The following is a 14,970-nucleotide window of genomic DNA, read 5'->3' on the forward strand; positions in this document are numbered from 1 at the left end:
ATTTGATGCTTTGCAAACAATATCCTATGGATTCTCTCCTCATTAACTAGTTATTTATAAAATCAAACTATTCTAGATTGTTAAACTGATCATGAGCACATTAAAATACATTGGTAACTCATAAGCGGCATTTCTGGGTTGCTATGTGTGTCAGCACTTTTTAAAAGTTTATCTATCCTCAAATCAATTATATTCACATGCAAGTCCACAGAAAACTTAATAAATAACAATGTCAGATGTGATTGTATAGACAGACATTTTTTGCTCTGTTGATAGCAAGAAATAGATTTCCCCCAAAATTCATTTTTGTGTGTTCTGTTAATTTTTTTTTTTTTTTTTGGTTAATTCCCCCAAAACTTGTTTTTTATTAGACAGAATGGTTTGTCTATTTTGTTGGTTTTGCTTCTTTATAAAAACTGAAAATATTGACATGTTTACAGGTAGTTTCTAGTCTTGTTAATTTGATTTTTTAAAACTTATAGTTTTTTGTCAGCTTTTTTTCTGACTCGTATTACAAAGACAAAATGTATATTTAAAAATGTGGGATATAGCTAGAGTACTTAACATTAATTTTGAAGTAAGCTTACACCAAGAAAATGCTGGTGTTGTTTATTTAAAATTGTTGAGGGTTTTAAAAGTAAGTGTGGTTGTCAGTTCATCCTTTTATTTCTAATTAATATAATCATAGATTGCTTAGAGGAAATTTCACATTCATAGTTTAGTAACAACTTACATTATCTTTCCTTCATTCTCTCCATACCTATCATCCTATTTATGTGTTATTTGATTAAGACCTTAAATATCAATACTAGATGAAATCTCCCTTGTTTGTTAATATTAGGAAATACCTGGTAGAACTCTCAAATAAATATTCATTTTCTCCATTGTTAAATCTCATCCTAAAATGCCTTGGGAATGTGTGCTTTATGATGTCATCTTTTATTCTCATTCTTGGGTTTTATTGTTTGCCTTTTGGGAAATTTTGAATTGGTGGGGTCGGGCAGGGAATAGGATGCCTGTGTACTAAATGCCTTTCTGGAATTGTTTTCCTACTGTTTCTCTAAATGTGACTGTTATCATTTGATCTCTTAAAAAACAAAAACTGTTGTTTTAACTCTGGTGTTATAATGTCATTTATTTGACATTTCACTGACATTCCAAAATAAATAAATCAACATTGAAACTTTCCTTCATTATAGCCAATAAGCAGATAACTCTTTTTGGTTAAACCAATATCTATGAAGAAAACACTGTAATTTTAAAAGACTAATACACAGTGGGGCTGCTTGCTGATCTTTCATAGAACCCACATGGAGGCTTACAGATGCCTGCAGTTCCGGCATCTGTACAATGCTTTCCTCTGGCTTCCAAGGACTCCTGCACTCACATAGTGCACATAAACTCATGTGGATTCACACACACAAATAGACACACATAAAAATAAACTTTAAAATGATAGGCACATAAGCAAAATATGGAATTGAACCATTTACAGAACTGCATTTCAAATGTGGAACTGCATAGTTATTCTTTATATAAATGATAATAACTTGTTACATCTTTCAGCTGAGATTTAAAAATCTTTATTCAACCATCTATGGTGAGATCTAATGCCCTCTTCTGGCATGCAGGTGAACATGGAGGGAGAGCACTGTATAAATAATAAATCTTTAAAAAAAATCTTTATTCAGACTCATAAATGTGTCAATGTAGTTCTGTTTATAAATCTTTAGGATATATATATAGCTCACTAATGAAGCAGGAGTTTGAATTCTTTATTATATATATGAATCTTGTAATTTCAAAAGTTTTGTATTTTGAAGAATATCCATGTAACTATGAATGTCACCATTGCTTGTCATATATGTGTTTGGCCATAGAGTCTACTTTAGTTCCCAGGATTTGGAATGCCTAATATCAGCTCTTGGTAGCATCAGTGTTGGAGATATTAATAACTTCAGATGGAAGTGTGTGAATATGCTAAGGAGCTTACACACAAATTAGAGTATATTGTTATTAAGATCTGTGATCCCTAGGTGTTCATCTTTAACAGGCCTCACAGTGAACAGTTATTTTTATTTATAAACTTAAAGTTATTACTATGGGAGAACCAGTTTATTTAACAAAATGACTAAACCTTAGTGGGGGCAGATAACACCTTTTCTAACTCTCTGATATAAAAGTAACATCTCAGGACAGAGATAGACGTTGTCTAATACTGTGAACTGCAGCACACTGGCCACCCGAGAAGCATGTCAGAGACAGCAGCGTATGCTCTCCTTCCTCGGAAGCAAGGAGCTGAGGCTGACTGCGATGTTAATATGTGATTCCTGTCTCTAGCACACTGCTTCTAACAAAACTATGTGAAGATCTTTGTTAGACATGGCCTTGAAAAAGTCCTTTTTTTCAAAGACAGTTTCCAGGGTAGAATGTTAATTTAAAATAGTTTATTCTGGTTCTGCTTTAGTAAAAATTGTAGAATTAGAAAATTATATGTGTTTGCTTATTGTGGATTTGGGAAGACCATGATGACAAAATAATTACATATCCTTGGCCATGCATTGTTTCTATTTCTTCTGGATAATTTAAATATTATTTGATAACTGAGTGAGTGGTTTGTTTGTAGTAAGATTGTATGTTCATGTTAAGGTGGATCTAACAATTTTACTTATAATTTTAAATTTCCAAAAGCTACATAGGTGCTTCTAAAGAAAGGATTCTTTTTAATGTTATCATTCATCAGTATATTTTTCAGAAAATTAAAAGTAGGTCTTTTGCATCCAAAAAGGAGGTAGAGGGGTTCAGTGGCATTTCCTTACATGGCAATATCAGTTGCTTTTTTATGGAAGTTCACCCATACATTTTAAGTGTCCATGTATGGATCACTAGCTTTATTATAAAACTGTACACATTTTGCTTAGTTTCCTGTGTTTTGAGTAAAGAGTCAAATTTTTGTTCAATCTTTTAATGTATAAACCTGAAACAGGAGTCAAAAATTGTTAACTTATACAAGTAAAAGGAAGATACCAACAATCCCAGTTTTGCTGTTTCCTTTGAATTGAAAAGATAGAGGATCTCTTATATCTTTCACCTTGTGTATTTCCATCAGAACATTTTAGCCACTTTAATGCTGATTGGCTGGATTTCCCAGTGCTTTGCATTTGTGCATCAGGAAACCTTTACAGTTGGCATCAACAAGATTATTTACAATGATTGAATTCTCATCATAGTTTGATTTTTGTTTGTTTTTGTGTTCTTTTTGTTTGTTTTTAAGTACTTTTAGCCCTGACTTGAAAAACAGTCCTGTTGATGAAAGTGAGATACAAACAGCAGCTGATAGTCCCTTTGTTAAGCCTAGCGAGGTTGAAGAAGAAAGTACTTCCAGTATTGGAACAGGAACTTCAGTGCAGCAAGAGGAGCCCGGTAAGGAAGAACCCCAACAAGAGTTGTCTGAGTCTCACTTTGCAATGGAAACACTGGAACTTAAAGATGAAGGAGCAGAGGTCAGCATAGACACTCCTCTAGTAGCGTCCACTCCAGCCAATATTGAGCAATCCAGCGAGAATATAGAGGAGTCTGCTTTAAACCAGCAAATGTACACCAGTGACTTTGAGAAGGAAGAGGCAGAAGTTACAAACCCTGAAACAGAATTATCAGTATCTGACAGTGTCTTCATAGAAGAAAGGAACATCAAAGGACTTCTAAAAGATTCTCCATCTGAAGGAGAAGATTTATTTTCTGGAATTGCACAGCCTACGGTAGAAGCTGTAACTGAAGTGGACAGACATGAAACTGTTTCGGAAGTACTGCCGTCTGCTCGTGTTGTGACCCAAGTACCAGGAAGTTATGCTGAGGATGAGAAGGTTGTGAGCAACAAGGATATTTCTGATAAAGGTAGCGCGGATGACAAGGAGGAAAATGAGCTTACTACTAAAGAAACCAGAATGGATTTACAAGAGAAAACAGAGAAGGATGAGACATTTGCAGAAGTTAACACATTTGCAGAAAAATTAGAGAAGATTATAACAGCAATAAGGGAAAAGCCAATAGAAAGTGCTGTAATCAAGGCAGACCCTGCTAAAGGAGTGGGTCAGACCAGTAAGCCTGATGAAACTGGTAAAACTAGTGTGCTGACTGTATCAAATGTGTGCAGTAGTAAATCAAGCATCAGGGCTGCTGTGGTCTCTTCTCCTAAAGCAAAAAGTACAACTTCAAAAACTGAAAGTCAGAACATTTTTCAAAAACCTATGCTTAGAGATCAAATAAATGCTGAAAGGAAAGTTTCAGCCAAGGAATTTGGTCTGCTTAAAAATACCAGATCAGGCTTGGCAGAAAGCAACAGTAAATCCAAACCCGCTCAGAGTGGTGGTAACAGAGGATGCAGTGCAAGGAGCTCAGCCCCTCAGTGCAAGGATTCTAAACTGGATTACAAGGACATAACAAAACAGTCTCAGGAAACAGAGACTAAACCTCCCATCATGAAGCGGGATGACAGCAACAATAAGGTGAGGAGAGTAGAAGAATGGCTCGGTGTATCTTTGAAGTGCGTAGCTCTGCTGCTGTAGCTGTGAAGTGGGAAGTGTAGTTCTGGCTCATGCTTTCATTTCTTCCCTCTAGCCCCACGCTCCTGCTTCCCTTTCTGAAACACTTCCATTGATTTAAGCAGGCAGACATTTGGAGTTCCCATTTACTCACACACTTGGAAGTATTGCTTGGTCACAAATGTAGCTGAGTTAAAATTTGGTCAGAAATATAACTGACTTAAAGGAAGGGTCTGTAGTGGCTCCTAGGATGAAGATTTGGCATTCTTGTTCTTCTGAAATTGAAACTTCCTTTATCAGTTTACTAATTGCCTAAACTTTGACATGTGGGCAAAGAGGAAAACGGATCTTGGAAACTGAATTTAGTTATAACTTTTAGAGACTGTACATATACCATTAAATGATTATTGACTTAGTTTTATATGTTTGTTAAGTATTTGCATAATTGATCATACTTGGATATTTGCTGGTTAATTTTTTTCTTTTTAAAGGTATAAATTCTTTCTTTTTTATTTACTATTTTAGGCATTGGCTTTGCAGAACACTAAGAATTCTAAAAGTACTACTGGTAGAAGTTCCAAATCAAAAGAGGTAAAATGAGAGCATCCACATTCTCTATACCCATCCTTCCATAGCAGCACCACATACCTTACACACTTGCACTCCCCTTTTCATAGTGAACATGGGTATGCCTCAGCGACAACACCCAAGAACAACGAATTAATGACAGGATAGAACAAAAGTATTTCATTCCTATCCTGTCACTAATTCGTTGTCACTGAGGCATACTAAGTAGTTTTATTTCTATGTATAATAGCAATGGGTCATTGACAGCATACTAGATGCAGAAACCTACTGGAAATGTCTTTTACTATGGTACCAGTTTTAAGATAATGTTTTCAAATACGATTATATTACCTATAAAGTCTTAGTAATCTTTTCAGAGAGTTTTACTGAAACTAAGATACTTCCTTAGCTTTGTTTTGTGTGTGTGTGTGTATGTGTGTGTGTGTGTGTGTGTGTGTGTGTGTATTAATTGATACAGTTAACTATTTACTTTCTATTTTTGAGGTGTTTTTAGAAGTCTATTAAGTGAACACTTGAGGAGCTGGAGAGATGGCTCAGAGGTTGAGAGCACCGGCTGCTCTTCCAAAGGTCCTGAGTTCAATTCCCAGCAACCACATGATGGCTCATAGCCATCTATAATGAAATCTGGTGCCCTCTTCTTGTGTGCAGGTGTTATATACAGACAGAACACTATATATAATAAATAAGTAACTTTTAAAAAAAAATGTGAACACTTGCTAGATAATTAACATATGGAATAGTAGATTCTTTGTATGAATTATTTTGACAAGTGCTTGAAATGTAGTTCTAAAGTATAAATTATTATTGTTTTAATTACTTGTGTGCTGTGTGTGCATATTTTTGAATGTATGTGTTCTTACATACATGGAGATTGGAGGACAATTTGTATGAGTCATTTCTCTCTTTATACCATTAGTCCTGAGTATCAAACTCAGGTTGTTTGACTTGGTTCCAGGCACATTTACCTACTCAGCCATCTTGCTAGCCTTATCACTTTGGAACTTTTAAAAATATAACATTAATTTTATTTCAGTCTTAGGAAGTGGCTTTACAGTGAACTTCTCACAGATGATCTGCATATTAGTTTACGGTGACTAGTAGTGACTAGCCAGTGGTCAGTCGTGGTTCACAGCACTGATTCTTAACTCTCCAACAGGAACCACTATTTACATTTAATTTGGATGAATTTGTTACTGTGGATGAAGTCATAGAGGAAGTAAATCCTTCTCAAGCCAAGCAGAATCCATTAAAAGGAAAAAGAAAAGAAGCTCTCAAAATTCCTCCTTCCCCTGAACTTAACTTAAAAAAGAAAAAGGAGAAAACTTCTGTCTCTCACAGTGTGGAGGGAGAATTGTCATTTGTAACATTAGATGAGATTGGGGAAGAAGAAGATGCAGCCACACAAGCTCTAGTCACTGTGGATGAAGTCATTGATGAAGAAGAGCTCAATATGGAAGAAATGGTAAAAAATTCTAACTCCCTTCTTACTTTAGATGAACTAATTGACCAAGATGATTGCATTTCCCACAGTGAACCCAAAGATGTTACTGTTCTGTCCGTGGCTGAAGAACAAGATCTTCAACAGGAACGCTTGGTAACTGTGGATGAAATTGGTGAAGTGGAAGAGTCAGCAGACATAACTTTTGCTACTTTGAATGCTAAAAGAGATGAGGGAACTACTGTAAGAGATCCTATTGGGTTCATTTCTTCCCAGGTGCCTGAAGACCCTTCTACTTTAGTTACTGTAGATGAAATACAAGACGACAGCAGTGATTTCCATTTAGTGACTTTGGATGAAGTAACTGAAGAGGATGAAGACTCTCTGGCTGAGTTTAACAGCCTTAAAGAAGAGCTTAATTTTGTCACTGTGGATGAAGTCGGAGATGAAGAGTATAGAGACAATGATTCAAAAGCCGAGTTAGCACAAGGCCAAACTGACCACCATCCAGCCAAAAGAGGAAACAGGAAGAGGAGAGCTGTGGATCCAAAGAAGACAAAATTTGAATCTTTCTCCCCAGTAGGTCCAGGAAGTGATACTGTTACACAAGAAGACCTGAAAACTATGATTGAAAGACATTTGGCAGGTAGATACTTGAAAGTGTTCATTTTTTCTGTTTTGTGAGATTATATTTAAAACTAATGTGAACACAGTGCTGCAGTGGGAACAGCCTCATCCCGTTGATGTCCTGTAAGCCTACAGTCGTAGCCACTCAAGTTCTTCCACAGAAACAAGTACAGGTTGCACCCAGTTCTCTTAGTTTACTGAGTACAGGTTGTTATACCTCAAGAAAGGATGCCAAACCAGGAAACAAACTGAAGCAGCTCTGTAGAGCTTCAGTGAACATAGTGTGTTATATATAGGTAGAACAATTTTCACATTACACTGCCTCTTACTTCTGGCTTAAACTCAGGTTTATAACAAAACCAGCAGGGGAAGAAACCATTGAGGTACTATTCAATTTTTATTTTTTAAGATAGGGTCTCACTATGTAACCCTTTCTGGCCTGAACATCCATATGTAGACCAGGCAGCTTTGAACTCACAGAGGTCAACTATCTCTGCTTCTGCTTCCTTAGTAGTGGAATTAGAGGAATAAACAACCATACCTGGGAGATACTGGTCTTTTGAGATTAAGTTTGACTCTATAGCCCATGTGGGCCTAGAAATCAAAATGTAGAGTTGAACTTGGTTCCCAAGGGCCAAGATTACACCTGGCATAGTGTAATATTTTGATGGTGTGGAATAATAGAGCAGCTTATTTGTTTGCAGGATGTAAGAAAGACAAAAATAATTTCCATTAAGAAAACTTTGAATCCAACAGACATACTGTGTATAGAATAAAGTCACTTTCATAAGAAGGAATTCAAACAATAGTTTATTTTTGTTTCCTTAGATGTTTATAAATGAAAATGTCTACTTTGTAAAGGTTTTTAAAAGTGAGCTGGGTAGTGGTGGTGTGTGCCTTCAATACCGGCACTCAGAAGACAGAGACAGGCAGATCTCTGTGAGTTCGAGCCCTGCCTGGTCTACAAAGTGAATTTCAAGGTACCTAGGGCTGTTATACAAAGAAACGTTTGGAGAGAGAGAGAGAAAGAAAGCCTTGGAAAAATTAACCAGAGAACCAGATGTGGTGGCTCACTGCCTCAGGCAGAGGCAGGCGGATCGCTATGAGTTCGAGGCCAGCCTGGTCTACAAAGTGAGTCTAGGACAGCCAGGGCTACACAGAGAAACCCTGTCTTGAAAAACCAAAAATAAAACAAAAAATAACCAAAGAAAGAATGGAATATTAGGAACATCTCACTGGATTGGCAACAATTCAGGGAAAAGTTTAAATCACCCTGTGAAAAGAATAGGAAGGAATAATTGTTCAGAACATAAATGTGAACATAAGAAGTTATTTTAACTGAACTGCTTTTAAAAATAAACATCTCTTTAGAAGTACATTTCGTTGCCATGTGTGCTGGCACATGTCTGTAGGCGAGCACTCAGCCTCAGCTACATAAGCAAGTCCCTGTTTCAGGAACAAAACAAAAAGGCATCCCCAAGTTTCTGTAGTTTTTGCAACAAATATTAGAATTACTAGATAGTTTAATATGCTAAATTGAAAGCAATTTAAGTACTGGTAATAGAGCAATAAATTAGGCTTTCTTTTTAAAGCTAAAACGCCAATGAAGAGAGTTAGAATTGGGAAAGCACCACCTTCACAAAAAGTGCCAGAACCAACAAAAGGCGAAGAGGCCTTCCAAATGAGTGAAGGAGGTAAAGGGGCTGTTTGGGTGGGGAGAAAAACATCGTATGAGATCATGATAAAGGTTTCACAGATAATCAGGCAAGAAAGTAGCGAGGCAGCAGGCAGGCATATGAGATCCTTGTAGAGTTCTTTCTTTCATAATTTAGAGAAGTTTCAGACTAGTGACATTAGAACAAACAATATTTGTGGAAATTACAAGATGTTATTTGGCATGTTGTAACATCAGGGAACAATAATTCATTAACTGTCTATTACTTATGGCTGCTTCCAGGCATCCAGCCAATAAATTAACACCTGAGCAACATTAATAATATTTAATAAAGTTGATATAAATAAAGGACATAAACACTGTCACGCAACAAATACTTGTCATTGTATCCAGTATGTCATTGTATCTAATATCCTTCCTGTTCTTGGCAGTAAAATACATACATATTACTGATTTTAAAGGGTTTGTTGATTAGGAAAAGTTAAAAAAAAAAAAAAAAAAAGGCATCATCTTCTAGTATGAAGCCTTTTATCATCTTCTTTGTAGTGTTCTCTTTTCCCTCTTGTCTAAGGAAAAGTGCTTTGAATCTGATCCCTCTACCCTCCTACCTGGTCTCCTCACTGTTCTCTTTTCTATTTACCAAAGATTAATCTTCTCTGATGGCCTACTTGAGTTTTGCCTGCTTTGATTCCTTACAAATAAAATACAGCTCTATTTCTATCAGTAGGGGGTAAAAATCAATGTCAGCTTTAGAATATCCCTGGCTACAAAATAAAGCATCTAGAATAGTGTTTCTCAGCCTGTGAGTCACAACCCCTTTGGCAAACCTCTGTGTCCAAAAAAATAGTCATGATTCATAATAGTAGCAAGATTACAGTAGCAACAGAAGTAATTCTATGGTTGGGAGTCACCACAGCATGAGGAACTGTGTTAAAGGGTCACAGCATTGGGAAGGGTGAGAATCACTGATCTAGAAAGAATCATATCCCTCCCACCCTCACCAGAAGGTTTCTTTGTGTAGCCCTGGGTTGCTCTGTAGACCAGGCTGGCTTCAAACATCCACCTGCGTCTGCTTCCCAAGTGCTGGGATTAAAATCTGTTTTTTCATTGAAGTGTATGAGAGTATTCCCTCTCTTCTTAATTGAGTCTTGAATTTTCTGCATCTTTGTTACTGTTTATCATGTCTCATGACCAAATTGGTATCCCTTCTTTTATTCAATTATTTTCTATAAAAAAAGTTTTACATTAAGCTCTAGTTAATAATAGTTCTATCTCACCAATGGCTCCTAACATGAATTCTTTAGTTTTTGTTTTGTGTTTGCCAAAGATTTCTGGTGTGTTAGGTCAACTTAACACCAGCTTGCTTAGAATTATCTCTTCTCAACTGAATAATATAGAAAGGGTAATTTATTTATGGCTCATTTAATAATTGTATTTCCATTAGTTTGCTCAAGGACCTAATAGCTTCAGAAAGTCATTTGCTACTCATTTTAAACTAAAATTATTTATTTTAGTCTACTCATACAGCTTCTGTGTAATACAATAATCCATTATTTAGGCCTTTGGAGTGGAAGGAGCAGACAACTTTATAAAAGTTTATTACTTTAGTAAAGATAATAGGAAGAGACCAGAGTCAAAGAAAATGAGTTGTTTGGCCATCAACTCAAGAAATAGCATGTATACACCTTCAATAGACTTTTAAATTTGGTATCCTATAAAATATGATGAGTAAAATTATGTTTCTGGGTGGGAAAGGCTTTAGGACAGGTTATTCTTTGCTGGTGCCAGTTTCCACGAATCTCAACACTTTCCATCAAACCAACAAGTCTTGCTAGTAGCCTAAGGAGCTTGACTCCTTACAAGGACTGGGAGGGGCTAAAGTAGGGGAGGAGAGAGGGGAACAAGAGAACATGGATGGGAAAGAGAATGGATTGTGTTTCCTTTATGCAGAATTTAGATTTAAATATATATAACACAAAAGTAGGACTATTGGGTAGGAGAAAGAATGGGCAAATATAATTGAAGTACAGTGATGTATAGTTTACAAAGATGTTACCATGAAACTTACTGTTTTCTAAACTAAAGATAATTATGATCTTCTGTCACCCTTTCTGGAACTATATTCCAATAAAGTTTTACATTGACTTTAGCCTTATTTCTCTTCAGTTCATTGAATATATCTACATTTACTCATTTGCTTCTTAGATCAAGGAATCATTATTAACTAAGTTGAAGTTCCATGAGTTTTAAGTTAGTTTTGGAAAGTAGAGGGTATCCAATGTTAACTTCACAACATCTGTCCATCTATTTTAAATAATTTCATGTTTTTTTCTTGAACTTTTTAATGACTTTAGTTGATGAAAAGGCTGAATTAAAGAATTCAGAACCTGATGAAAAACGCAAGAAGACTGATGACTCTTCTGTAAGCAAATCAGTGATATCTGATGGACCTGAAGGTAAAGTAAAAATGGCCTTCTCCTCCCCCCCCCCATTCATATGAAATAAAAAGTGAGCTAGGTGTTCCTGAATACAACTTATCTAGGGTTTGTTTGTTTGTTTGTTTGTTTGTTTTTGCTTTTTAACCTGCCATGGATGTTTTTATTTCATTCTTGAAGGCTGAGATGTGCCTCCTTTTTTCCTGTTGTACTTCCTTTGCTCCTGTGGTAAAAACTGAGTTAAACCTCCCCAAGCAGAAATTCCAGGAACTGATAGCAAATTTTGCATATAACCATTATGTTGAGTTGAGAGGCTTTTACTTGCCTAGCAGCTCTTCTTTGTGCTGCTTTTCCATCTTCTACTTTAACAAGGTATTTCTGAGATGTTTATTTTCTACTCTCAGATTCTTCAGCCTGCTGTGCAGTAACATTCCGGCTTCTCTGGAACATATATTACATACTGTTAAAGATACATATTTCATAATGCTGGGCACAGAACTAAGTGGTAGCGTGCCTGACTGATAGCTTGAGGCCCTAGGTTGAATCTTCAGGATCCTCAAATGAAGTAAATCCATGTTTTGTGACTTTATATTTCTCCTAAGTGTGTAGTGTGTGTGTGTTGTGTAATATATATTGTATGTTTAGTGTGCTTGCCAGATTTGGAGAAAGTGACTGAAACACTGTTGATGGATTATTGTCTTTCTCTTTCTTCCTGTCTTGTAGATTTGGATTTTCTTGTTCCGAAGGCTGGATTTTTCTGTCCAATTTGCTCCCTCTTCTACTCAGATCAAAAAGCAATGGCAAATCACTGCAAGAGCACACGTCATAAACAAAATACAGAGGTAACACATAAAATCTTCAAGTGCTGTCACTATCTTTTGATTTAAATTGTGTCTGCCTAACTCATTTTATTTTTCTTTTCCTTTATGAACACTTGGGTATTTATCCCAGTTCATTGCTCCTCAGTCCAAAGTCCCTGCTTTTCTGTGCCGCTGTGTGTTGCTGTGGTCTCTTGCCCTGGAGCAATAGCATTCTCTAGAACAGACTTTGCAAGCCAGTAGTATCGTATAGGCCTCCTTTAGCATGTAAGACTGCTCATACTGTGTCCTGTTGAAAATGCCTGTACATATTACCATATTAACATTTCTGAATTTCTAGACAGAAGAAAAATGTCAGTTTCTTAAACTGAGTCACAGACTTTTCTTTTGGTTGTATGTGTTCAAGGAGGTTCTGCTCCGGAGAGCTACTGTTAACCATGGTTGAAGCCGTAGTTCTTACTCTCATAGTCTGTGTATTGAACTTCTAAAATCAAGCTAGTTAGTGACAGACCTTGGGGTATTAGGTAGGGCTTTTGCCCAGCTTTGTTTAATTCTAGGTCTGATCCTTCACACATTTTTACTATTCTCCTTATGCTTTTAATTTATTAATATTCTCCTCTTCCCCCCCCCCCCCATTTAAAATCTTGTAACTGGGACCAGATTTGGAGGTACATACCTTTAATCGCATCGCTCTGGTGGCAGAAGCATGTGCATCTTCAGAGTTTGAGAGCCATTTATCCACAGAGTTACTGGCTAGTTAGAATCTTGTTGGATTTGTATTCACGCTGACTGTTGCTCTGTGAGGCTACATGACCTGCTTCTTGTCTGTGTCTCTGAACTCTTGTTACTCTTTTCTTCTCTGTACCTGAAACTTCAGCTGCCATTATGCTAGTGCCTTAATTACTATTTCTGTGCCCCTCCCAAACCTTTTGTGTGGCCACCTTTTTCTACCTTTTGGTCTCTACTCAAATATTAACTGCTAAGAAAGGCCTTTGTTTAAGAAAGCAAACTCTAGCCACGCGCCAGTGGCACACACCTGTAATCCCAGTGCTCGGGAGGCAGAGGCAGGCAGATCTCTGTGAATTTGAGGCCAGCCTGGTCTACAAAGTGAGTCCAGGACAGCCAAGGCTACACAGAGAAACAGTGTCTCAAAAAAACTAAAAAAGAAAGAAAGAAAGCAAACTCGAAAGTCAGCTACACAGCTAGTTCCAGTACTTGGCAGGCAAAAGCAGGCAGATCTCTGTGAGTTCAGAGCCAACCTGGTCTACATCATGAATTCAGGACAGCCAGAAAGGACTACATAGAGAGACCCATCTCACAAAACAAAAAATAAAGAAAAGGAAGCAAATTTGATCCTACATTCACTAAAAAAATGAACTTTACATAGCTTCTCTGTTAGTATTTTAATTTTGTGGTGCTAGACACAAAACCCAAGAAGAGGCACACGCTCAGCAAGGACTTCTAACCCTGGTTACAGCCATGCCTCTCCTTCTTTGTTCTTACACTCGTAGAGTGATTTCAGTTCTGTCATTATACTGTAAAGACTTGGGGGGACGCATTATTTGTCTTATCAACTACTAAGTCCCCAAGTCCCAAGCATACTGCCTAGCATATCATTAAATAAGTGCCTAGTGTATCATCAGATATCAGAAGGATGCTTTGGGAAAGGAATGAATGTTAACTAAGACACTGCTTTAAATTATAAATGTAACAAAATACGTTTAGGGTTGCACACATAGCAAACAACATAAATGTTTCATACTGAGAAAAAAATTTTTTTTAATTGTTTTTAACAGAAGTTCATGGCCAAGCAAAGAAAGGAAAAGGAGCAGAATGAGCCTGAAGAAAGAAGCTCTAGGTGATGGGGGAATGGAAGAAAGAATTCGTTAGAAATTAATTTAGGGTCCAGTTGATTTGTGTATTTTTGTTGTCGTTTAATTTGTAATTTTTGTTTCAGAAACATTCATGTTGTACAAATTTCTGATTTCCCTTGCTGTAGAGAAACTGATGGGAAAGTATGATGGGTTTGATTTTTATATCAAATCATCAGGCATGGAAAAATACCTTTTAGAAGTGTTAAAATAAATGTTCCTACTGTATATTTCAACACTCATGAGTTTGTGATGATTTATAAAGATTTGCTTCCTACAGCTCTGTGATTCTGAATATTTGACAATTTATGTATTTAGCACAATGTGTCACTTTATCTCAGCCATCCATGTATACAGGTCAGATTCTTTTTCTTTTTTGGGAGGGGGTGGTTTCAAGACAGGGTTTCTCTGTGATAGCCTTGGCTGTCCTGGACTCACTTTGTAGACCAGGCTGACCTCAAACTCACAGCGATCCACCTGCCTCTGCCTCCTGAGTGCTGGGATTAAAGGCGTGCGCCACCACGCCCGGCAACACAGGTCAGATATATGCTCAGTTTTTCTGCATAATGAGATGACATCATGTTTGGCCAAGGTAAGTTTGAGTAAAATACTTAAAATATTTAGCTTTTCGGTGTGTTAGGGAAATATTTTTTCTGTTCGTAGAAAGCAACTACCAGTCATGGAAGTATTAGTTTAGATATACAGAGCAGTTTCTACTTTTTATGAATTTTCAAAGATGATTTTTTAAACTAAGTAAGAAGTTATCAAAGCCTTAAAAAAAAAAAATAATTGAATGCTTTCTAAATAGATGCTAGAACCCATCCTACCAGATCAGCCCATACTTTAGACATGTCCGCTGACTTGAAGTCAGTTTCATGTCTGATTCCTCAGCTTTTCTTTATAACTAAAAAAAAAAAAAAAATGAGTGGAGAGAAGCAACAACTTAGAAAATCTCACCTTAGATATAACCTCATTCT

The 14,970-nt window shown here is 36.7% G+C and overlaps 1 protein-coding gene across 1 annotated transcript in view; it reads left to right on the plus strand.

The window, feature by feature from the left end:
• The window catches only part of Znf638 (zinc finger protein 638), a 104,200-nt gene extending 89,863 nt beyond the window's left edge, over nucleotides 1–14,337 (plus strand). The window contains exons 22-28 of the mRNA XM_051154818.1: nucleotides 3,275–4,505; nucleotides 5,067–5,132; nucleotides 6,286–7,213; nucleotides 8,787–8,888; nucleotides 11,224–11,325; nucleotides 12,028–12,146; nucleotides 13,919–14,337. Coding sequence (XP_051010775.1) covers nucleotides 3,275–4,505; nucleotides 5,067–5,132; nucleotides 6,286–7,213; nucleotides 8,787–8,888; nucleotides 11,224–11,325; nucleotides 12,028–12,146; nucleotides 13,919–13,984 — 2,614 coding nt within the window. The 3' untranslated portion in view covers nucleotides 13,985–14,337. The remainder of the gene's footprint in view (nucleotides 1–3,274; nucleotides 4,506–5,066; nucleotides 5,133–6,285; nucleotides 7,214–8,786; nucleotides 8,889–11,223; nucleotides 11,326–12,027; nucleotides 12,147–13,918) is intronic.
• The last annotated feature ends 633 nt before the right edge of the window (nucleotides 14,338–14,970 follow it).

The sequence above is a fragment of the Acomys russatus genome, chromosome 13, assembly GCF_903995435.1.
Source record: "Acomys russatus chromosome 13, mAcoRus1.1, whole genome shotgun sequence".
Classification (NCBI taxonomy): Eukaryota; Metazoa; Chordata; class Mammalia; order Rodentia; family Muridae; genus Acomys; species Acomys russatus.